Raw genomic sequence first — 21,827 nt, forward strand, 5'->3', positions numbered from 1 at the left:
TATACATTTTTTATTTCAAGTAGTTAAGCTGGAAAATATATTTTATTTCCAACTCCTATGCTGCTTTCTATTGCTACTGAAGGTTCTTCAGATTTCTCAGCGTTTATTTTGTTACTCATGCGTAATTCTTATTCGAATCTAATTTCAAGGATTTGCGTTTTAAACTATGGATTAATCGATCTGTCGAACAGTGCGATTCATCGAGTTGTGGGCGGTTTCTAACACAGTGCTTACTACGCAGCACAGCGTACGCAGTAGGGTAAGTGTACAAAGATGAAGAGAACGTATTTTTATTGTTTCAAGAAGGTGTCAACAGGTACTGGTATATTATACGAGAAATGTGCTGTTTGTACAACGCTTAGAATTTGGTAAATATACCTATTATGGATTATTTATGCTTTTATTTCATTGACTCAGATAAATTTTTTGACAGCGTATGTACATGAATCATACGTATTTATATACTCATAATTTGTTTCATCAAATGACAAATATGTAATACTAATTTCCGTGATGGAGACATCACTAAGTAGGTCAGGGTCACTGTTGATAATATTCCTTTTAAAATGTTATCAAGCGATTATGTTGTTTCCTTACGCAACAAACAAACTTACAAATTTGAAGCTGCTATTGATAAATGTATTAGAAATACTCTTCAGGTCTAAATCGATAATTTTAAGCCTTTCCTCGTTCATTAAAGTAAGGACATGTGGTAAAAAAAAGTTTTATTTCCTTTATAATTCAATTTGCTCAGATTTGTAATAAAATAAAAAACTAATATTTTGTACTTTAATTACTTAAATGATCAATTTCGGAACACGCTATTCAGAATTTATCATTGTAGACTAATAACAATATTACGTGCCTATCTTTTTTTATTTTCTACTAGCACTTCTAGGAGAATCTACACATGCATATTATTCTCAGAATATGTTTGTCGCTTTCTTACTGGTAGAGCATACTCTAATTAGCGATACCTCCTAATTCGTGCGTAGGTCTCGCATCTAACGTAAACATCGATCGAAATAAGTCGCTGATAAAAAAGCTAATTCGTCGCTATTCTAGAAAAATTTTCATACAGCCCATGCAAATATGTAATTTTTATTATACATTCAAATTTAAACTCGGTAACTTCTTGCAACTATAAAAAAAAAATACATTGCACTCTAATGCAAAATAACAAAAGCGTCAAAATTTGTTTCTTCCGTAGAATTGGAATTTTGACAAGTATCTTATAGAAGAACGAATAGAATTCAAAGAAAGAAATTGCAACTTCTACACAAATGACTTTCAAATAATACATCACATTTAAAAATTATTCGAATGAACAAACAGAATTTGTGTAAAATCACTGGTTACAGAGAAGACATGTAATAGATATATGTAAATATTTATGTTAACAGCAATTTAATGATGTTTGTTAGATAATATGGGGAAATCCACATTTTTTCCTACAATATTAGTCGCGATAACATTGCCTTGTTTATGTTTGTATCATTCTGTTTATTTGGTATATAAAGTCGAATACCAATGGAATTTATTAAAATTTATGTTTGTTTGGTCTGTGCGAACATACAAATAATCGCATACTTCGTAATTGGCTACTTGTTCATTACCGATCCTTGGTAGGTTCGCTCTGTCCACTGCCAGGGCTTTCCTGAGATTGTTTATCGCGTTTTCATATTCGTTCAGACGTTTCTTCTTGCAGTATACATTTAACTTTTCAAGAGAATTGATCAATAAAACGAGCGGATCGTCACCATGCGCATATGTGAGTAAACTTATATATCTGTATTTAACAACGCAGGTTATCATAGATCTCTTTATTATACCGATTTTAATTATACCGTTAACTTAGATTATACCGAGTATACACAATTTCTCTTCGGTAGTTCATGGAAATCACTTAATAATAATATAAACCTCCATCTCCATGTAATTATTTTCCTTTTGTATCCTCAATCTTCGTAATTTTTATATTCACATCAACGGATGTTATTACAACAAGCAAACGAGTTTATTACGTTTCAAAAATACGTAGTTCAAAACGATACTTTGTTGTAACTTTCGGGATTTCTTCAGTAGGACTGAAATGCTGTCTGTGAGTCTGAAGACTAGAGTGATGATCTCTTCGACCTCTTAGCCTTAACATTTTTACAGTGCAAAAATACTTCCCAATAATAATGTTTAGTCGTTCACCAGTTTATTTCTTTTGTAGCATATTTCTTAAAGATACTAAATAAAAATTTATTGCATTTTCTATATATTTTTTTGGGTCCATGTTAGATATTTCATTGCGTAGAAGCTATACACAGGGTGTTACGCTACAGGTTTTCGGATATTTCAGGGGTGATTCTTGACGCTAACAATTAAGAAAAAGGATTGCGCCTTCTGCATTGTTTTTTAGTTATGTCAATTAAAAATCGGCCTAAATATCTCCGCAAATGAGCATGCCTGCTTACGAGGACGAAAAGAGGTCAGCCTAAGTAGCGGGGCACACAGTGATCCTCAATTCGAACGATACATGAGCTGCAGCTTAGCCCGTACAAATCATGGAATAGAAGAAATGGTGAATTGAACATTAAGCCAGCTTACTCGTGGAAATCCATAAGAGCACATCGCAAACCACCTAATGATATTTTCTACTATAGAGGATTAATGTTGCCACTAATCCTTTGCTGCTACTAGTGTCCATATGTCCATATGTCCATATGTCCTGACCGCGAGTAGCCATAAAAATGCAACAAATTACAATAGATGTTCGACATTTTTTTGTAAACGGAGCGTGCCTCTTCTCTCCAAATTCTGCCGTATTGTGTCTTTATGTTTCACCAGTAGTAAAAGTCGAAGGGATTTAAATCTGAAGACCGAGCAGGTCAAGGCACAGGTCCTTTTCAACTTATCCACCTGTTTCCAAAGCAGCCGAATCAGTACTGTTACACTGCGTTGGTAGAATAAGGTGGTGCACCATCTTGCATAAACCATTCCTGAATGCGTGTGGATTTTCACTTGCCCAGAAATATTCGTTACGTATATTTGTCATTCCACATTTATTAAATGTTCCCTCTCCGGTAAATAATATCCTCGCGGGAAAATTGGAAATGCGTTGGATTGTCCAACTTATCCATTTGTAAAAATTTGTCTTCTTCGATTTTCATTAATATGGTGTAATATTCTATCTTCCAGTTTCACACACCACGCGCACTGCACGCACTATACATCCAAGTAACACTCTAATTTGATATCTTTAGTTCTCTGAAAGTTCCACGTTAACCGTAAGAAATGATTTTGTTCTTCCAAAACTGTGCTACCTTTTTGCTTCAAAATACCTAAAACATGACTATGTAGCAATAGAGAAATCATTCCGAAAGAAATATTTACTATATTCGTTGCCAATGTTTTCACCACCTTCGTATGACTGGGAATTATCCAGAAATTGCAATGACATTTGAGAAGTTCTTTTTGAAAACAAGGGTATGGTGATGAGGAAGCGAGCAAGCTGTGCACCAGATGTGTTTAAAGAAAGCAGAGACCTATTTTGCACAATCTTCAAACCTTAAATAACAAAAGATTTATTATTAAAATTTACAATACAATCTATTTTGCCAGTTTTTAGTAACAATTTGTTACTAAATTGTTTTAGTAATAGGAAGTTTCTGGTTGGTGGCTCTTGCCCTAATAACAATGTCAGAGGCAGAGAAAAATGTTGAAGCACTGCGCTCCGTTGTGGAGAGTGCAAATCAATTTAGTTCTCCATTTTTCCAGGTAAAATAGTGGAACTAAAAATTTATTGTAAATGCTGTTTATGAAATGTTTATTTATATTGTAGATAATTGAAGCGAAATAGACTATAGAGATGAAAATTGTTTTCAGACTGTTGTAAAACACAATCCTGGCAACCTTATAACGTCCCCTTTAAGTGCAAGTATTGTTCTTGCTATGACTGCTTGTGGAGCTCGTGGAAACACAGCAGCGCAGTTTAGAAATGTACTTCATCTACCAACATCAGAGAGTGCTATCACATCTGGTCATCAGTTACTTATTGATGATCTCAATGTAGGTATCTCACATCCCTTTACTTTTATTATGTTAATGTATAGCTTAAATTGTAAATTTATTAAGATAAAATAACAAATGCATTATTCTACGCTATATAATATTTTTTTCATGTTTTAATGTAGAATGTGAAAGACAATAAATTGGCTGTTGCAAACAAAGTCTTCGTAGCAGCAAGTTTAAATTTGAAACCAAGTTACAAAAATTTAACAGAAGTTTACTTCCGCTCTGCTTCTCAATTGGTAAACTTTGCTCAAAATAAGGAAGCTGCAAATATTATTAATAGTTGGGTCGAACAAAATACAAATAATCTCATTAAAGAGCTTATAAATGCTGGTTTGTATATGTTTATTTTATTCATTACGATGTAAAGACAATACTATAGAAAATTTATATTGAATGCATTCTAACTTCAATTTGTACTATGAAGTTTTATGTTGTTATGAATGTTTTTTGTATACAGAAATGCTAAGTGACACAACAAGGTTAGTACTTGTCAATGCAATATATTTTAAAGGCGAATGGAAAGATAAGTTCGACCCTACGTTGACGCGCGATAAGCCATTTCACATTAGTAAAGATGAAGTAAAAGATGTTCCTACAATGTATAGACATGGTAATTACAAACTTGGAGTACTTCCAGATTTAAATGCTACATTCATTGTAATACCATACAAGGTAAGTTTAGAAGGAAAAAGTCAATAATGTATAAAAAGAAGCTGCTGCTGAGGAAAACTTAATCAAATAAATCTTCTAGGGTGACGAATTGAGTATGGTCATAATTCTTCCAAATGAAATTGATGGTTTGTCCGATGTTGAGAAAAAATTACAAAGTACAAGTTTAACGAACATTCTAAGTCAAGGAAGTGAGATAGCAGCGGCATTATGGTTACCAAAGTTCAAGGTGGAAAGTATGCTTGAACTTAATGATGTCTTAATAGAGGTATATATATATAAAATATAATTCATGTATAGATAACTATCTTTTATATTTTAATTCCTCTTCTACGTAGATGGGTTTGACTGATGCGTTTACTACTGCTGATTTTTCTGAGATTGCTGATGGTGAAGATTTGCATATCAGTGATGTTATACAAAAGGCGTACATTGAAGTGAATGAAGAAGGAAGCGAAGCTGCCGCTGTTTATGGTAAGTGAATGAACATGTTATGTTATGGAGTTTATGTTTAAATTAAGCAAAATATCACTTTGTGCAACTATTAAATATGAAAATATTAAAAAAATAATTTAATACGATAAGAAGTTTTTTTCATTTATTTTATACTGCTCTTGCTTTGTGGCTACAGAATGACTGTCAGACGTCTGTTATATCACTACTTAGGCTAATTTTATATCCATGCATATTTTCTATGACATGATGGTGTAATATACATAGGAAAAAAAAAACGAAAATAAAAATCTTCATTAGAATCTTGTCACTGATAGGATTGAAATTAATTAAAATCACGATTAATTGCATGATAGTTACCATGATTAATTTGCGTGAAAGAGCATGTGCAGCCAGTTACAATGCGCTTGCATCGTGATTAATTTCTTTTATTTCATGAAATGAAATTTTTAGATCATGAAAGCTTTGCCTTATCGCGTTTTATACTCTTATATAACAAAGGTTTTCTACTTAATGAGATTTGACTGCATTTACATTTCATTTTTACATGTTTTATTATTATTTTACATATATTTTTAAATATGGTCCATGTTGTAACCTCTTATAATATCCTCTTTATGTCGTTCCACATATATGCATGTGGGACAACCGGTAGCGAACGTGAAAATATTTGCTTCACATCGTTCCTGTTGCTCTGTTATTGTTCCTTAGAAATTATGTTCCTATAATGTGTGTTTAATTAATATGCGATGATATATTAATATATAATAGTTTGGTTTAGTAGTATAAAAGTTTGGCATAATTCTGTTCCAGATCCCATGATGGACTTCATGTGTATTCCTTACAGAACGAGGATGAGAATTAATAAGCCTTTTTTTTATTATATCATAAAAACTATGCATGACGAAAAAGAAAATGATATAACACTCTCATTATTCTGCGGTTCTGTTAACGAACCCAAACTCTAAGGACAGTAGTATCATAATAGCAATATCATAGTAATGTGATAGTTAACACTTTACTGACCGCTAGCGGTTCAACAGCATACGCACGTTCGACCGGCAACTCAGGCGCAGATTCTCCCTGGCGCCGGTTCTGTTTGGGTTTAGACTCTCCAATATCATTCTTTTCCTTCATCGCGAACGGCATGTTTTTCAAATTGGTATAAAACTATGGGAGCTTACAAATCAACGCAACTGACGCAACTGAGAAAGGTACCTTAGTACTAAATAACAAATTACTGTTTAAATAATGAGAAAGATAAAGCGTTAATTCGTATGCTCTCTAGTTATAAGCATTGTAATAATACCTTGTCTCATAATAAATGTTAACTTATGTAAATGAAACTTTTTCCTTAGTATTGTTCCACTTCCTTTTTCTTTCTCTCGTACCTTTTAAATCATAGTTTAATTTTCGTTTAATTATTATTGCCCCATAAATTACAAAATAATATTGTTAAATATTTAATGCGTATTATTTGATACGTAAAATAGTTTTAGTGTATAAAATATTGGGTCCTGTACATTGCATACATGTACTCCCATACCTACATACTTACGAAGTCTGCTTATTTAAACAAAATTTACTTATAAATGTCTCTTATTCGTTATTTATAAAATCTATAAAATTTCAATTTACTTTTAATAGTCTGACTATTACTATAAAATAAATTTGACTATTACTATAAAATAAATTCAATTTGTCATATAATGACGAAAATGTTTTATAAAGCGTAATTACCTTAATATCATATATTATATCTATACATTTTTTATTTCAAGTAGTTAAGCTGGAAAATATATTTTATTTCCAACTCCTATGCCTCTTTCTATTACTACTTAAGGTTCTTCAGATTTCTCAGCGTTTATTTTGTTACTCATGCGCAATTCTTATTCGAATCTAACTTCAAGGATTTGCGTTTTAAACTATGGATTAATCGATCTGTCGAACAGTGCGATTCATCGAGTTGTGGGCGGTTTCTAACACAGTGCTTACTACGCAGCACAACGTACGCAGTATGGTAAGTGTACAAAGATGAAGAGAACGTATTTTTATTGTTTCAAGAAGGTGTCAACAGGTACTGGTATATTATACGAGAAATGTGCTGTTTGTACAACGCTTAGAATTTGGTAAATATACCTATTATGGATTATTTATGCTTTTATTTCATTGACTCAGATAAATTTTTTGACAGCGTATGTACATGAATCATACGTATTTATATACTCATAATTTGTTTCATCAAATGACAAATATGTAATACTAATTTCCGTGATGGGAGATAGAAAGGAGACATCACTAAGTAGGTCAAGGTCACTGTTGATAATATTCCTTTTAAAATGTTTTCAAGCGATTATGTTGTTTCCTTACGTAACAAACAAACTTACAAATTTGAAGCTACTATTGATAAATGTATTGGAAATACTCTTCAGGTCTAAATCGATAATTTTAAGCCTTTCCTCGTTCATTAAAGTAAGGACATGTGGTAAAAAAAAGTTTTATTTCCTTTATAATTTAATTTGCTCAGATTTGTAATAAAATAAAAAACTAATATTTTGTACTTTAATTACTTAAATGATCAATTTCGAAACATGGTATACATAATTTATCATTGTAGACTAATAACAATATTACGTGCCTATCTTTTTTTATTTTCTACTAGCACTTCTAGGAGAATCTACACATGCATATTATTCTCAGAATATGTTTGTCGCTTTCTTACTGGTAGAGCATACTCTAATTAGCGATACCTCCTAATTCGTGCGTAGGTCTCGCATCTAACGTAAACATCGATCGAAATAAGTCGCTGATAAAAAAGCTAATTCGTCGCTATTCTAGAAAAATTTTCATACAGCCCATGCAAATATGTAATTTTTATTATACATTCAAATTTAAACTCGGTAACTTCTTGCAACTATAAAAAAAAAATACATTGCACTCTAATGCAAAATAACAAAAGCGTCAAAATTTGTTTCTTCCGTAGAATTGGAATTTTGACAAGTATCTTATAGAAGAACGAATAGAATTCAAAGAAAGAAATTGCAACTTCTACACAAATGACTTTCAAATAATACATCACATTTAAAAATTATTCGAATGAACAAACAGAATTTGTGTAAAATCACTGGTTACAGAGAAGACATGTAATAGATATATGTAAATATTTATGTTAACAGCAATTTAATGATGTTTGTTAGATAATATGGGGAAATCCACATTTTTCCCGATAATAATAGTCGCAATATCACTGCCCTGTTTATGTTTGTAATATCAAGCCCATTTGGGATATAGAGTGGAATACAAGTGAGATTTAAAATTCATGTTTGTTTGATCTCGAATCGATCAATCGAATGTGTACTTCGTGATTGGCTGTTCATGCGTTACCGATTCTTGATAGGTTCGATCTGTCCACTGCCAAGGCTTTCCTAAGGTTCTTTTTATCGCGTTTTTATATTTGTTCAGACGTTTCTTCTTGCAGTCTGCATTTAACATTTGAAGAGGATTAACCAGTGAAACAAGCCGATTGTAACCATGCGTATACGTGAGTAAATTTATATATGTGTACTTGACAATGCAGGTTATTGCGAATTTCGTCTCTGATTATACCGAATATACACAATTTCTCATCGGTAGTTCATGGAAATCAATTAATAAATATTTAAATCTCCATCTCCAAGTAATTATTTTTCCTTTTATATCTTCGATCTTCGTGATTTCTACATACACATCAACGGGTGTTATTACAACAAGCAAACGAGTTTATTGTGTTTCAGAAATACGTACTTCAAAAAGATACTTCATTGTTATTTTCGAGATTTCTACAGCAGAACTGAAATGCTGTCTTTGAGTCTTAAGACCTGACTGGTGATCTCTTCGACCTCTTGGCCTTAACATTTTTACAGTGTCATAGTACTAACTATGATGTTTAGTCTTCTACTACGTTTATGTGTTTTATAGCATATTTCTTAATAATATTAAATATAGACTTATTGTTTCTTATAGATACTTTATTTACGTGTATGTTAAATATTTCACTGCATGAAAGGTATATATAGAGTGTTTGGCTACAGGTTTCCAAAAATTTAAGGGATGATTATTGACGTCGAAAATCAAGAAAACAATTGCGCTCTCGGCTTTATTTTTTAGTTATCGTTAATTAAAAATCGGGCAATGTATCCTTGCAAGTGAGCAAGCCCCTTTATGCGGACGAAAAGAGGTCAGCCTAAGTAGCGGGGCACACAGTGATCCTCAATTCGAACGATACATGAGCTGCAGCTTAGCCCGTACAAATCATGGAATAGAAGAAATGGTGAATTGAACATTAAGCCAGCTTACTCGTTGAAATCCATAAGAGCACATCGCAAACCACCTAATGATATTTTCTACTATAGCGGATTAATGTTGCCCCTAATCCTTTGCTGCTACTAGTGTCCATATGTCCATATGTCCATATGTCCTGACCGCGAGTAGCCATAAAAATGGAACAAATTACAATAGATGTTCGACATTTTTGTGTAAACGGAGCGTGCCTCTTCTCTCCAAATTCTGCCGTATTGTGTCTTTATGTTTCTCCAGTAGTAAAAGTCGAAGGAATTTAAATCTGAAGACCGAGCAGGTCAAGGCACAGGTCCTTTTCAACTTATCCACCTGTTTCCAAAGCAGCCGAATCAGTACTGTTACACTGCGTTGGTAGAATAAGGTGGTGCACCATCTTGCATAAACCATTCCTGAATGCGTGTGGATTTTCACTTGCCCAAAAATATTCGTTACGTATATTTGTCATTCCACATTTATTAAATGTTCCCTCTCCGGTAAATAATATCCTCGCGGGAAAATTGGAAATGCGTTGGATTGTCCAACTTATCCATTTGTAAAAATTTGTCTTCTTCGATTTTCATGAATATGGTGCAGTATTCTATCTTCCAGTTTTACACACCACGCGCACTGCACGCACTATACATCCAAGTAACACTCTAATTTGATATCTTTAGTTCTCTGAAAGTTCCACGTTAACCGTAAGAAATGATTTTGTTCTTCCAAAACTGTGCTACCTTTTTGCTTCAAAATACCTAAAACATGACTATGTAGCAATAGAGAAATCATTCCGAAAGAAATATTTACTATATTCGTTGCCAATGTTTTCACCACCTTCGTATGACTGGGAATTATCCAGAAATTGCAATGACATTTGAGAAGTTCTTTTTGAAAACAAGGGTATGGTGATGAGGAAGCGAGCAAGCTGTGCACCAGATGTGTTTAAAGAAAGCGGAGACCTATTTTGCACAATCTTCAAACCTTACACAGCAAAAGATTTATTATTAAGATTTACAATACAATCTATTTTGCCAGTTTTTAGTAACAATTCGTTACTAAATTGTTTTAGTAATAGGAAGTTTCTGGTTGGTGGCTCTTGCCCTAATAACAATGTCAGAGGCAGAGAAAAATGTTGAAGCACTGCGCTCCGTTGTGGAGAGTGCAAATCAATTTAGTTCTCCATTTTTCCAGGTAAAATAGTGGAACTAAAAATTTATTGTAAATGCTGTTTATGAAATGTTTATTTATATTGTAGATAATTGAAGCTAAATAGACTATAGAGATGAAAATTGTTTTCAGACTGTTGTAAAACACAATCCTGGCAACCTTATAACGTCCCCTCTAAGCGTAGGTGTTGTTCTTGCTATGGCCGGTTTCGGAGCTCGTGGAAACACAAAAGCACAGTTCAGAAATGTACTTCATCTGCCAACATCAGATAGTCTTGCCGTATCTGGTTATCAGTCACTTATTGATGATCTCAATGTAGGTATCTCTGCCAATCAATTACTTTTATTATTTTAATGTATAATAAAATTGTAAATTTATTAATATAAAATGATAAATGTATAATTTTACGCTACCTGATATTTTTTGCATGTTCTAATGTAGAGTATTAAAGACAATAAACTGACTGTTGCAAATAAAATCTTCGTAGCAGCAAGTTTAAATTTGAAACCAAGTTACAAAAATTTAACAGAAGTTTACTTCCGCTCTGCTTCTCAATTGGTAAACTTTGCTCAAAATAAGGAAGCTGCAAATATTATTAATAGTTGGGTCGAACAAAATACAAATAATCTCATTAAAGAGCTTATAAATGCTGGTTTGTATATGTTTATTTTATTCATTACGATGTAAAGACAATACTATAGAAAATGTATATTGAATGCATTCTAACTTCAATTTGTACTATGAAGTTTTATGTTGTTATGAATGTTTTTTGTATACAGAAATGCTAAGTGACACAACAAGGTTAGTACTTGTCAATGCAATATATTTTAAAGGCCAATGGAAAGAAAAGTTCGACCCTACGTTGACGAGCGATATGCCATTTCATACTAGTAAAGTTGAAGTGAAAAATGTTCCTACAATGTATAGACAAGTTACTTACAAATACGGAAGACTTCCAGATTTAAAAGCTGAATTTGTTGTAATACCATACAAGGTAAGTTTTGAAGAAAAAGGCACTGATGTATAAAAAGAAGCTTCTTGTTTGTAAAACTTTGTGAAATATGAAAAGAAGCATTTAAATTTTCTAGGGTGACGAATTGAATATGATCATAATTCTTCCAAATGAAATTGATGGTTTGTCTAATGTTGAGAAAAAATTACAAAATAAAAATTTAACGAACATTCTACGTCTTGGACATGAGGAAGAAATGGAATTATGGTTACCAAAGTTCAAGGTGGAAAGTATGCTTGAACTCAATGATGTCTTAAAAGAGGTATATATATATAAAGTATAATTCATCTATAGATAACTATTTTTTATACTTTAATTCCTATTCTACGTAGATGGGTTTGACTGATGCATTTACTAATGCTGATTTTTCTGATATTGCTGATGGTGCAAATTTGTATATCAGTGATGTTATACAAAAGGCATACATTGAAGTGAATGAAGAAGGAAGCGAAGCTGCTGCTGCTACTGGTAAGTGAATAAACATTATATGTTATGCAGTTTATATTTAAATTAAGCAGAATATCACTTTGTGCATGTACTAGGTGTGAAAATATTCAAAAAGTAATGTAATATGACAAGAAGTTCTTTTTTATTTATTTCACACTATTCTTGCTTAATAGCTACAGGATGACTCGCAGACGTCTGTTATATCACTACTTAGGCTAATTTTATATCTATTTATATTTTCTATGAGACGATGTTGTAATGTACTTAGGAAAAGAAAAAAGAAGAAAATAAAAATCTTCGTTACAATCTTGTCACTGATAGGATTGAAATTAATTAAAAGCATGATTAACTTGCATGAAAGAGCACGTATAATTAGTTACAATGCGTTTGTATCACGACAAATTTCTTTTTATTTTGCAGCTTTATAAGTTGGAATGGAATATTTGTACACTTCACAAGACCTTCGATCGTCTCTAATTTCGAGATAAAAACCGAAAAATCTTTAAATCATGAATGTTTTGCCTTATCGAGTTTTATAATCTTACAGAGGTTGTTCATCTAATGGACTGCATTTATAACTATTTTAAAAATATCGTGGATGTGTGTGTGTATGTGTGTGTTCGTATATAATTTACGTTATAGGGATTTTTGAAAAATTACGGAGCAAATAGATAGTAAGCAATTATTAAGCTAAAAAGGCAGGGTATTCATCGAATTATTATAGACTCGCCAACCTGTGTGATATATATCTAACGATTTTGAGGTACAGAGTTAATATATGTAATGTTCCATTTGGTTCCTACAAATCAACATATCCTCGATTTAGGAATTTAATTTGATATAGTTAATTTTATAGGCAAAATATAGCAGCTTCCTTAATAATTGTCTTGTTTTACAATAAACTTTCAATTTTAACGCATTCGTTATCGTTTTTCAAGGAAAAAGTGGCTTTCCATATTCCAAATATCAATATTTAAATAATCTTCGTACACTTAAGTATAATGTTTGGCATAATTATGTTCCAGGCATCCTTATAGATACAATGATTCGTAATATAGCGGTGTTCAAAATTAATCAGCCATTCTTTTTCGTTATATCACAAAAACTATGAACGATGAAAAAGAAAATGATATTAGCTTATCATTATTTCGCGATTCTGTCAACAAACCCAAAATCTAAGAACAGTAGTGTTATAATAGTAATATCATAGTAATATAATAATTAATTCGTGTGCTCCGTAGTTATAAGCATTCTAATAATACCTTGTCCTACGAGAAATGTGTTGCATTCACTTTAAATTTGGATTACATTGCTCTTACGCCAGAAAAAGCATATTGCCTTTCCTACTCCAGTGATGAGGATCGTTCGACCATTTTTCAATTTCAATCAAGATATCGTAATGTATTACGTATCCTAAAATCGTTAGTTATTACAAGTAGTGTTAATGTAACCATTGCTACCATAACACTAACGCACCGATTTCGATGATTTTTGGATATGTTGTAAAATTCAGCATTTTCTACAATATTTTCGTATACTAGGAAGAGATGGAATCTCTTAGATCACGGAATATTTGCAAAATGCAGCAGATGCCATTGTATTTCGTTTCTGTGTATAGCTATGCATTTGTGACAGCGTACGCGCTAGTATTGGTTGATGTTGGCCGCCTCATAGCGGTTGTATTATATGACTCCCAACCCAAATCTATATAAATTATAAACAAGAGTGAAGCAGTAAGTTCGTCTCAGACGCTATTTTATCCGGTCGACACTGGTACCGACAGCCTTTTCCGGATATCTCGAAAGCTGACACTGTGCGGTGGTTACATGTATAGGAAAAAGCTATTCAGAATCGTTTCCCCTATGATACATTAAGATATCCTAAAAATTGTAGAGATTCAGTTTGATCTGTACATTTGCTAAAACGGTATTAAAAAAGCTTATATAAAATTTGTTCCAGGAGTGGTGCTTACATATTACTCGTATCCCAGTTGGACTCTAATGAAAATTAATCGGCCGTTCTATTATGCTATTTATAAAAGCCAAGCAGAAAATCGAGACATCGTAATGCTATTCAGTGGACACGTTAAGAATCCTTAAAAACATTATTCTGTGGTTCTGTGAACAAACCCAAAGTCTAAGGACAGTAATGTCATAATTGCAATATCATAGTAACGTGATAATTATTTTGTATACTCCGTAGCATTAATACTTCCTTAAGCATTTTAATAATACCTTGTGTCGTAATAAATGTATTTTATTCGCTTCAAATTTGCATTATTTTACACTGTCGTCAACACTATATATATAGATACATAAAGATATTTATAGATAAAGATGAGGTAAAGAGATATTGCATATACCTATAATAACTTAAAAACGAGAAAGAGGAAGTTTATTAATATTTATTGTTTTTACATGATCCAAAATATTTCCTGTAATAGGAAACTTTTCCTTTAGTATTGTTTTGTTTCTCTTTCTTTTTCTTTCTCTCGTACCTTTTAAATCATAGTTTGATTTTCGTTTAATTATTATTGCGCCAAATCTGTAAAATACAAACAAACAAATATTCACAAGAAAAATATTATTTATGCGACCTTTGTAGACCATGTTGCGTTGATAAGTCAAAACCACCACCTTGACCGCCAAACTGCCGCCCACAACGATCACGGGAATCAATTTGTGGTTTCAAACTTTTTCAGAAAATCCTAATCATGAGGAATGTTGCAATAAAAATAGAGCTTCTTTTCGCGGTATGGATATTAATTGTTAATATTACGAGAAAGCATAAATTTTCTTTTATTGTACGTCAAATTTTATGCCCGATATGTAGAATAAAATCATCAAGAAATGACAAAGATCGAAAATATTTCATTATATATTTTACAATACTCTAAAACGATCGAGAAGTAAATTTCTTCCTTCTTTCTTACAAGACAAATTTTTATACCCTACCCTTCCATTAATTCACTTGGCATTAATCCATATTACACATAATACACTTGTGCATCAAGAATTTCACGAATAATCTTACCGATTACCTCATTTTCGACATACAGATGTAACTATTTTCTTTGTAGCTAGCAACACCTGCAAGATACTATTTGGGATCATTTCCAACCAGGCACTCAACAAGAACAGTACTACTGTTTATTAGGTAAAGCCATTTTTATTATATTTTTCTGTACTTCTCATCTCGCCTATTTAAAACACTTTTTTGTAAATATATACAAATAGCGAATCAAATAAATTGTAAAATAATTTTGTTATATATTTAATGCGTATTATTTGATACGTAAAATAGTTTTAGTATATAAAATATTTGACCCTATACATTGCGTACATGCACTAACATACCTACATACTTACGAAGTTTGCTTATTTAAACAAAATTTACTTATAAATGTCTCTTATTCGTTATTTATAAAATCTATAGAATTCCAATTTACTTTTAGTAGCCTGACTATTACTATAAAATAAATTCAATTTGTCACATAATGACGAAAATGTTTTATAAAGCGTAATTACCTTAATATCATATATTATATCTATACATTTTTTATTTCAAGTAGTTAAGCTGGAAAATATATTTTATTTCCAACTCCTATGCTTCTTTCTATTGCTACTGAAGGTTCTTCAGATTTCTCAGCGTTTATTTTGTTACGCATGCGCAATTGTTATTCGAACCTCACTTCAAGCATTAGCGCTTCAAACTGCAATTATGAATTAATTGATCTGTGGAACATTCCGATTCATCGAATTGTGGGCAGTTTCAAACACAGTGCCCTTATACCAACGTATGGAGCACAGCGTACGCAGTAGTGTAAGTGTGCACAGATGAAGAGAATGTATTTTTATTGTTTCAAGAAGGTGTCAACAGGTACTGATATATTATACGGGAAATGTGCTATTTGTGCAACGCTTACAATTTGGTACACATACCTATTATGGATTACTTATGTTTTTATTTCATTGAGTCAGATACATTTTTTGACAGAATGTGTATATGAATATACATATTTATATGTTCATAACATATTTCATCAAATGACAAATATTGAATACTAATTTCCGTGATGCGAGATAGGAAGCAGATATCATTAAAAATATCAGGGTCATTTTTTCTGATTAAGATTTTCATTATCTTATTGATACTTTTCATAATAATCCGTTTATAATGTTGTTATGAAGCGATTATGTGGGCTCCTTACGTAAAAAAGAAAACTTACATATTTGAAGTGCTACTACTGATAAATACGTAGGTCAAGTACTCTTTAAACTATACACAATCTCTCTTCGATAGTCAATGAAATCAATTAATCCTCGTTTAATCCTTCCACTTCAAATAATTATTTTCCTTATATACATTCAATCTCCGTCATTTTCACTTTTATAACAAAGGATGTTATTACAACAAGCAAAGGAGTTTAATGTGTATCAGAAATACGTATTTCTGAACGACACTTTGTTGTTATTTCCGAGATTTCCACTGTATGAATAATGTTGTCTTTAAGTCTCAAGACCCGATCGACGATCTCTTCGATCTCTTGACCCCAACAATTTTACAGTGCAATAATATTTCTAAATAATAATGTTAATCATTTACTAGTTTATGTCCTTTATAGCATATTTTTTAATGATATTAAATAAAAACTTACTGTTTTTTATTGATATTTTTGTTGAGTGTATGCTACGAAAAAGCTATATACAGGGTGTTCGGCAGCAGGTTTCCGAAAATTTAGGTGGTGACTCTTGGAGCCGAAAAAAGACGAAAATTGTGAATTAAAATATTGTGTTTTTGGCTAAAGCTTTTAGTTATTGCTAATTAAAGTCTGCCAAAATATCCCTGCACGCGAGCAAACCTTCTTACGCGGATGATAAGAGGTCAGCCTAAATATTCGTATAACTTGGAATTATTCAGGAACGGCCATGATATTTAAGAAGTTCTTTTTGAAAGCAAGGGTATGCTAATGAGGAAGCGTATAAGATGTGTTTAAAAAAAACAGAAATCAATTTCGCACAATCATCCAAGTTTATAGAGCAAGAATTTTATTATTAAGATTTACAATACAATCTATACTGCCAGTTCTTAATTACAATATGTTACCAAACTGTTTTTAGTAATAAGAAGTTTCTGGTTGGTGGCTCTTACCCTAATAACAATGTCAGAGGCAGAGAAAAATGTTGAAGCTCTGCGCTCCGTTGTGGAAGGTGTAAATCAATTTAGTTCTTCATTTTTCCAGGTAAAATAGTCGAATTTAAAATTTATTTCAAATACTGATGAATAAATTATAAGACACTTATTGTTTTCAGACTGTGGTACAACACAATCTTGGCAACCTTATAACGTCCCCTTTAAGTGCAAGTATTGTTCTTGCGATGACAGCGTTTGGAGCTCGTGGAAACACAGAAGCCCAGTTTAGAAATGTACTTCATCTGCCAACTTCAGAGAGTCTTGCCACATCTGGTTATCAGTCACTTATTGATAATCTCAACGTAGGTGTCTCTCACATACCTTTACTTTTATTATTTTAATGTATAGTATAAATTGTAAATTTATTAATATAAAATAACAAATGCATTATTCTACGCTATATGATATTTTTTTCACATTTTAATGTAGAACGTGAAAGACAATAAATTGGTTGTTGCAAATAAAGCCTTCTTAGCAGCAAGTTTAAATTTGAAACCAAGTTACAAAGATTTAACTGAAGTTTATTTCCGCTCTGCTTCTCAATTGGTAAACTTTGCTCAAAATAAGGAAGCTGCAAATATTATTAATAGTTGGGTCGAACAAAATACAAATAATCTCATTAAAGAGCTTATAACTGCTGGTTTGTATATGTTTATTTTATTTATTAAAGTATAAAGAAAATACTATAGAAATTTTTGATTGAATGTATTCTAGCTTCTTTATTTCTAACTATATTATGTCGTTTTTTGTTATTATCAATGTTTTTTTGTAAACAGATATGCTAAATGGCATGACTAAATTAGTACTTGTCAATGCAGTATATTTTAAAGGCCAATGGAAAGATAATTTCGACCCTAAGTTGACTAGCGATATGCCATTTCATATTAGTAAAGTCGAAGTAAAAGATGTTCCTACAATGCATAGACGAGGTAAATACAAATATGGAGACCTTCCAGATTTAAATGCTAAATTCGTTGTAATACCATACAAGGTAAGTTTAGAAGAGAAAGTCAATAATGTATTAAAAAATGCTGCATCTTTGTAAAACTTGATGAAATACAAAAAGAAGCAAATAAGTCTTGTAGGGTAACGAATTGAGTATGGTCATAATTCTTCCAAACGGAATTGATGGTCTATCTGATGTTGAGAAAAAATTACAAAATACAAGTTTAACGAACATTATAAGTCAAGGACATGCGGAAGATGTGAAATTATGGTTACCAAAGTTCAAGGTGGAAAGTAACATAGATCTTAGGAATGTCTTAATAGAGGTATTTACATTATATACATATATATATATATATGTAAAAATCTCATGTAAAAATAACTATTTCTTATATTTTAATTCCTATTTTGTGTAGATGGGTTTGACTGATGCGTTCGCTGGTGCTGATTTTTCTGGCATTGCTGATGGTGAAGGTTTAGATATTAGTCATATTATACAAAAGGCATACATTGAAGTGAATGAAGAAGGAAGTGAAGCTGTTGTTGTTACTCGTAAGTGTATAAACCATCAGTCTTATTCAGCTTATATTTAAATTAAGCAAAATATCGCTTTGTATAACTTGCTTCATGGCTACAGGATGACTTGCAATTATCTCTCACATCACTAGTTAGGCTAAATCTATATCTAATCGTATTTTCTATGAGATGATGCTATAATGTCCTTAGCAAAATAAAAAGGGAAAACGAAAATAAAAATCTTAATTATATTCTTGTTACGGATAAGGTTGAAGTTAATTTAATGCATGATTGATTGTAGATGTATAGTTAGTCGTATGGTTATTTGCTTGTATCGACATTAACTCATTTTTATTTTGCTGCTTTATAAATGTATGCATTGCTGATTATGTACTTACTTATATATATGTCAACCTTTGGTCGTCTCGAATTTAGAAGTAAAATGCGAAAAATCTTTAAATCACGGATGCTTTGGCTTACCGAATTTTATAATCATACAGACGTTTTTCACTTTATGAGATTCGACTGTAGTTATAAATATTTTAAAAATATCGTGCGCAAACAGCTCACGGTACCACTGCAGTGACTGCCCTCCACAGGGAGGGCTCACTTATGTGAGTCTATGGGACTGTCTATGGGAGTCTGTGGGGCTGGCAAACCCACGTTCCCGCAGCCAGGGAGGACCGTCGGGACAAGCGTTCCGCTTACGTGAGTCCTCTATGTACACCGCAGGAATAGCCGGAAGTGTAATGCGCTTGACCGCGGTTATGCTCTCTCTACGTGGCCTTGGATAGTAGCGCACCCACGATCCTGATGCCAAGGGTCGGACCGTCGGGATAAGTCCCGGGTACAAAAGTACTTTCAGGCCTCCGCTTACGTGAGTCCCATCTGAGTCTGCCGAGCAAGGTTAGCAGGTCGCCGAGCAGTAACGTGGCCGTACATCCACACGATAGTCCGACCAATGACTTAGAATGGTACCACGAGGGGCGAGTGTGAGCTCGGAGGGAGTAGCGATCCCTCTACTCGACCAGTTCGGGTTTGGCAGTGGTTTAAGCCAAGATGCTGGCAAGACGGCCGTTTAAGGGGTGCGGGTGCCCCCCTCCACCAGCACTCCTGAACGGTCCGTCGGCGGGTGAGCAGCGTACCAACTGCTCCGGTGCCGTCCTGGAGAGACGGTAGGGCTTAGAAAACGCCCCGTTCGACCTGAGATGAGTGACAGGCCCTGCAGGCCTACCTAATACAGGTAGCAAGGTACTGGGTACTTTGCGCGCTGGTTAGGTGTAACTCCAACCCCCATGGTCCTAGGGGACTCGGGTTCAGTATGGCAAAAAATTAGCGCTGCGGAATGAGCCCGCAAAACATAAGATACACTAGTTGCAGTGACTGCTTACCGACCGGACAAAATGACACCTGACTCAAAGTTGATTCTTATCGTTTGTTTAAAGTTTATGTAAGATTAGTTGTCAGTTTATCCAACCACCGCATGGTGGCTGACAACCAAGGCTAACGCATGTCCTGTAACGTACGAACAAATATAGGTACTATTCACTGTACTGCTACCGACAGTTTCTGTAAACATCTCGAAAACTAGAGTCTGATGGTAACATGCAGAGGAAAACTTGCTGAAATATTGATTTAACGTTCGTTATCGCTGTTCAAGGAACAAGTAGCTTCCCACATTCAGAATATCAATATTTAGATAATTTTGTTTCACGGATATGAAATAGGGGTCCCTGAGTTTTGGGTAGTTCGTAGTGCCTTCAGCCACGTATGCGTGTGTGATTTCCGATAGCCAACGTGTATATATCCGCTTCACATTGCTGTTTCTGTTCCATTTTTACACTTAAATATGATGTTTGGCATAACTTTGTTGCAGGTCGCGCTGTAACGAGGAGAAAGGGTACTTATATAAAGATAATAACGTTCATAATTAATCAACCATTCTTTTATTATATCATAAAAACTATAAATGATGATAAGGAAAATGATATTAACACAACATTATTCTGTGGTTTTGTTAGAGAACCAAAAATCTAAGAACAATAATGTCATATAGTAATATCATAGTAATGTGATAATTAATTCATGTACTCCGTAGTTATAAGCATTCTAATAATACCTTGTCTCACAATAAATGTATTGCATTCGCCTCAAATTTGCATTATTTTACTCCTTTGTCAACAATACATACATATATATATAGATACGTAAAGATATTTATAGATAAAGATGATATAAAGAGGTATTACATATACCTTTAATAACTTAAACACAAGAAAAAGGGATTTTATTAATATTTATTACTTTTATTAGGTCGTCCGAAAATTATCTTTTGTTTTATAAAGAAATAATGGATACACAATATATTCTGTTTTATATTATTTTATCGAATTACGTATGATCCATTTTGCTCTATCAAAATAAAGATCACAACGTTCGACAGATTAGGTTTCATGTTTGTATAAAGATGCGTCGTTTTCAAAGTCATGTCTGTAAAGGAAAGACACTTTCCGGACAACCTAATACATAACCAAAAATATTTCCTATGATATGAAACTTTTCCTTTAGTATTGTTCCTGTTTCTTTTTCTTTCTCTCGTACCTTCTAAACCATAGTTTAATTTTCGTTTAATTATTGCGCCAGTTTTTTAACATACAAACACAGAACTATTCACAAGGAAAATATTATTTATGGGATTCTTGTGGACACTGTTGTTGCGATGATAAATCATACCGCCACCTGCTCGCTGAGGTAGATAGGTCGTGATAAGTGCTGAAGAAACTAATAGTCTGATGATTACTAAAAAATAAATTCAATTTGTTACATATTTTCATTGTAACGATGACGAAAATATTTTATAAAGCGTAATTATTTTAACATCATATATTATATCAATACATTTTATATTGCACGTAGTTAAGCTGGAAAAAATATTTCATTTCCAGTTTGTATACTTGATTCTATTTGTATATTTGATTCAAATTTCTCAGCGTTTATTTTGCTACTCACGCGCAATTCTCATTTGAACCTAACTTCAGGCATTTGCGCT

The 21,827-nt window shown here is 32.8% G+C and overlaps 2 protein-coding genes across 3 annotated transcripts; both read left to right on the forward strand.

Moving 5' to 3' along the window:
* The first annotated feature begins 1,617 nt into the window (after positions 1–1,617).
* Positions 1,618–20,933, forward strand: LOC139993933 (antichymotrypsin-2-like). Of its 2 annotated transcripts, none has more exons than XM_072016127.1 (8): positions 1,618–1,771; positions 3,644–3,765; positions 3,874–4,056; positions 4,182–4,392; positions 4,520–4,734; positions 4,814–4,999; positions 5,070–5,205; positions 5,998–6,544. In XM_072016127.1, the coding sequence occupies exons 1-8, from the start codon at positions 1,762–1,764 to the stop codon at positions 6,150–6,152; spliced, it is 1,218 nt and encodes a 405-aa protein (XP_071872228.1). In that variant the 5' UTR covers positions 1,618–1,761; the 3' UTR covers positions 6,153–6,544. The 2 variants fall into 2 exon arrangements, with proteins under 2 accessions (XP_071872228.1, XP_071872227.1); XM_072016126.1 differs by lacking the exons at positions 3,644–3,765; positions 3,874–4,056; positions 4,182–4,392; ... (2 more) ...; positions 5,070–5,205; positions 5,998–6,544 and adding exons at positions 17,245–17,366; positions 17,437–17,619; positions 17,747–17,957; ... (2 more) ...; positions 18,679–18,814; positions 20,655–20,933 and having other exon boundaries at positions 1,629–1,771.
* Positions 8,612–14,705, forward strand: LOC139993936 (antichymotrypsin-2-like). The gene is made up of 8 exons (XM_072016132.1): positions 8,612–8,725; positions 10,568–10,689; positions 10,798–10,980; positions 11,107–11,317; positions 11,445–11,659; positions 11,754–11,939; positions 12,010–12,145; positions 14,084–14,705. The coding sequence occupies exons 1-8, from the start codon at positions 8,716–8,718 to the stop codon at positions 14,221–14,223; spliced, it is 1,203 nt and encodes a 400-aa protein (XP_071872233.1). The 5' UTR covers positions 8,612–8,715; the 3' UTR covers positions 14,224–14,705.
* Positions 20,934–21,827: the final 894 nt, after the last annotated feature.

Source organism: Bombus fervidus, chromosome 14, assembly GCF_041682495.2.
Source record: "Bombus fervidus isolate BK054 chromosome 14, iyBomFerv1, whole genome shotgun sequence".
In the NCBI taxonomy this organism is placed as follows: Eukaryota; Metazoa; Arthropoda; class Insecta; order Hymenoptera; family Apidae; genus Bombus; species Bombus fervidus.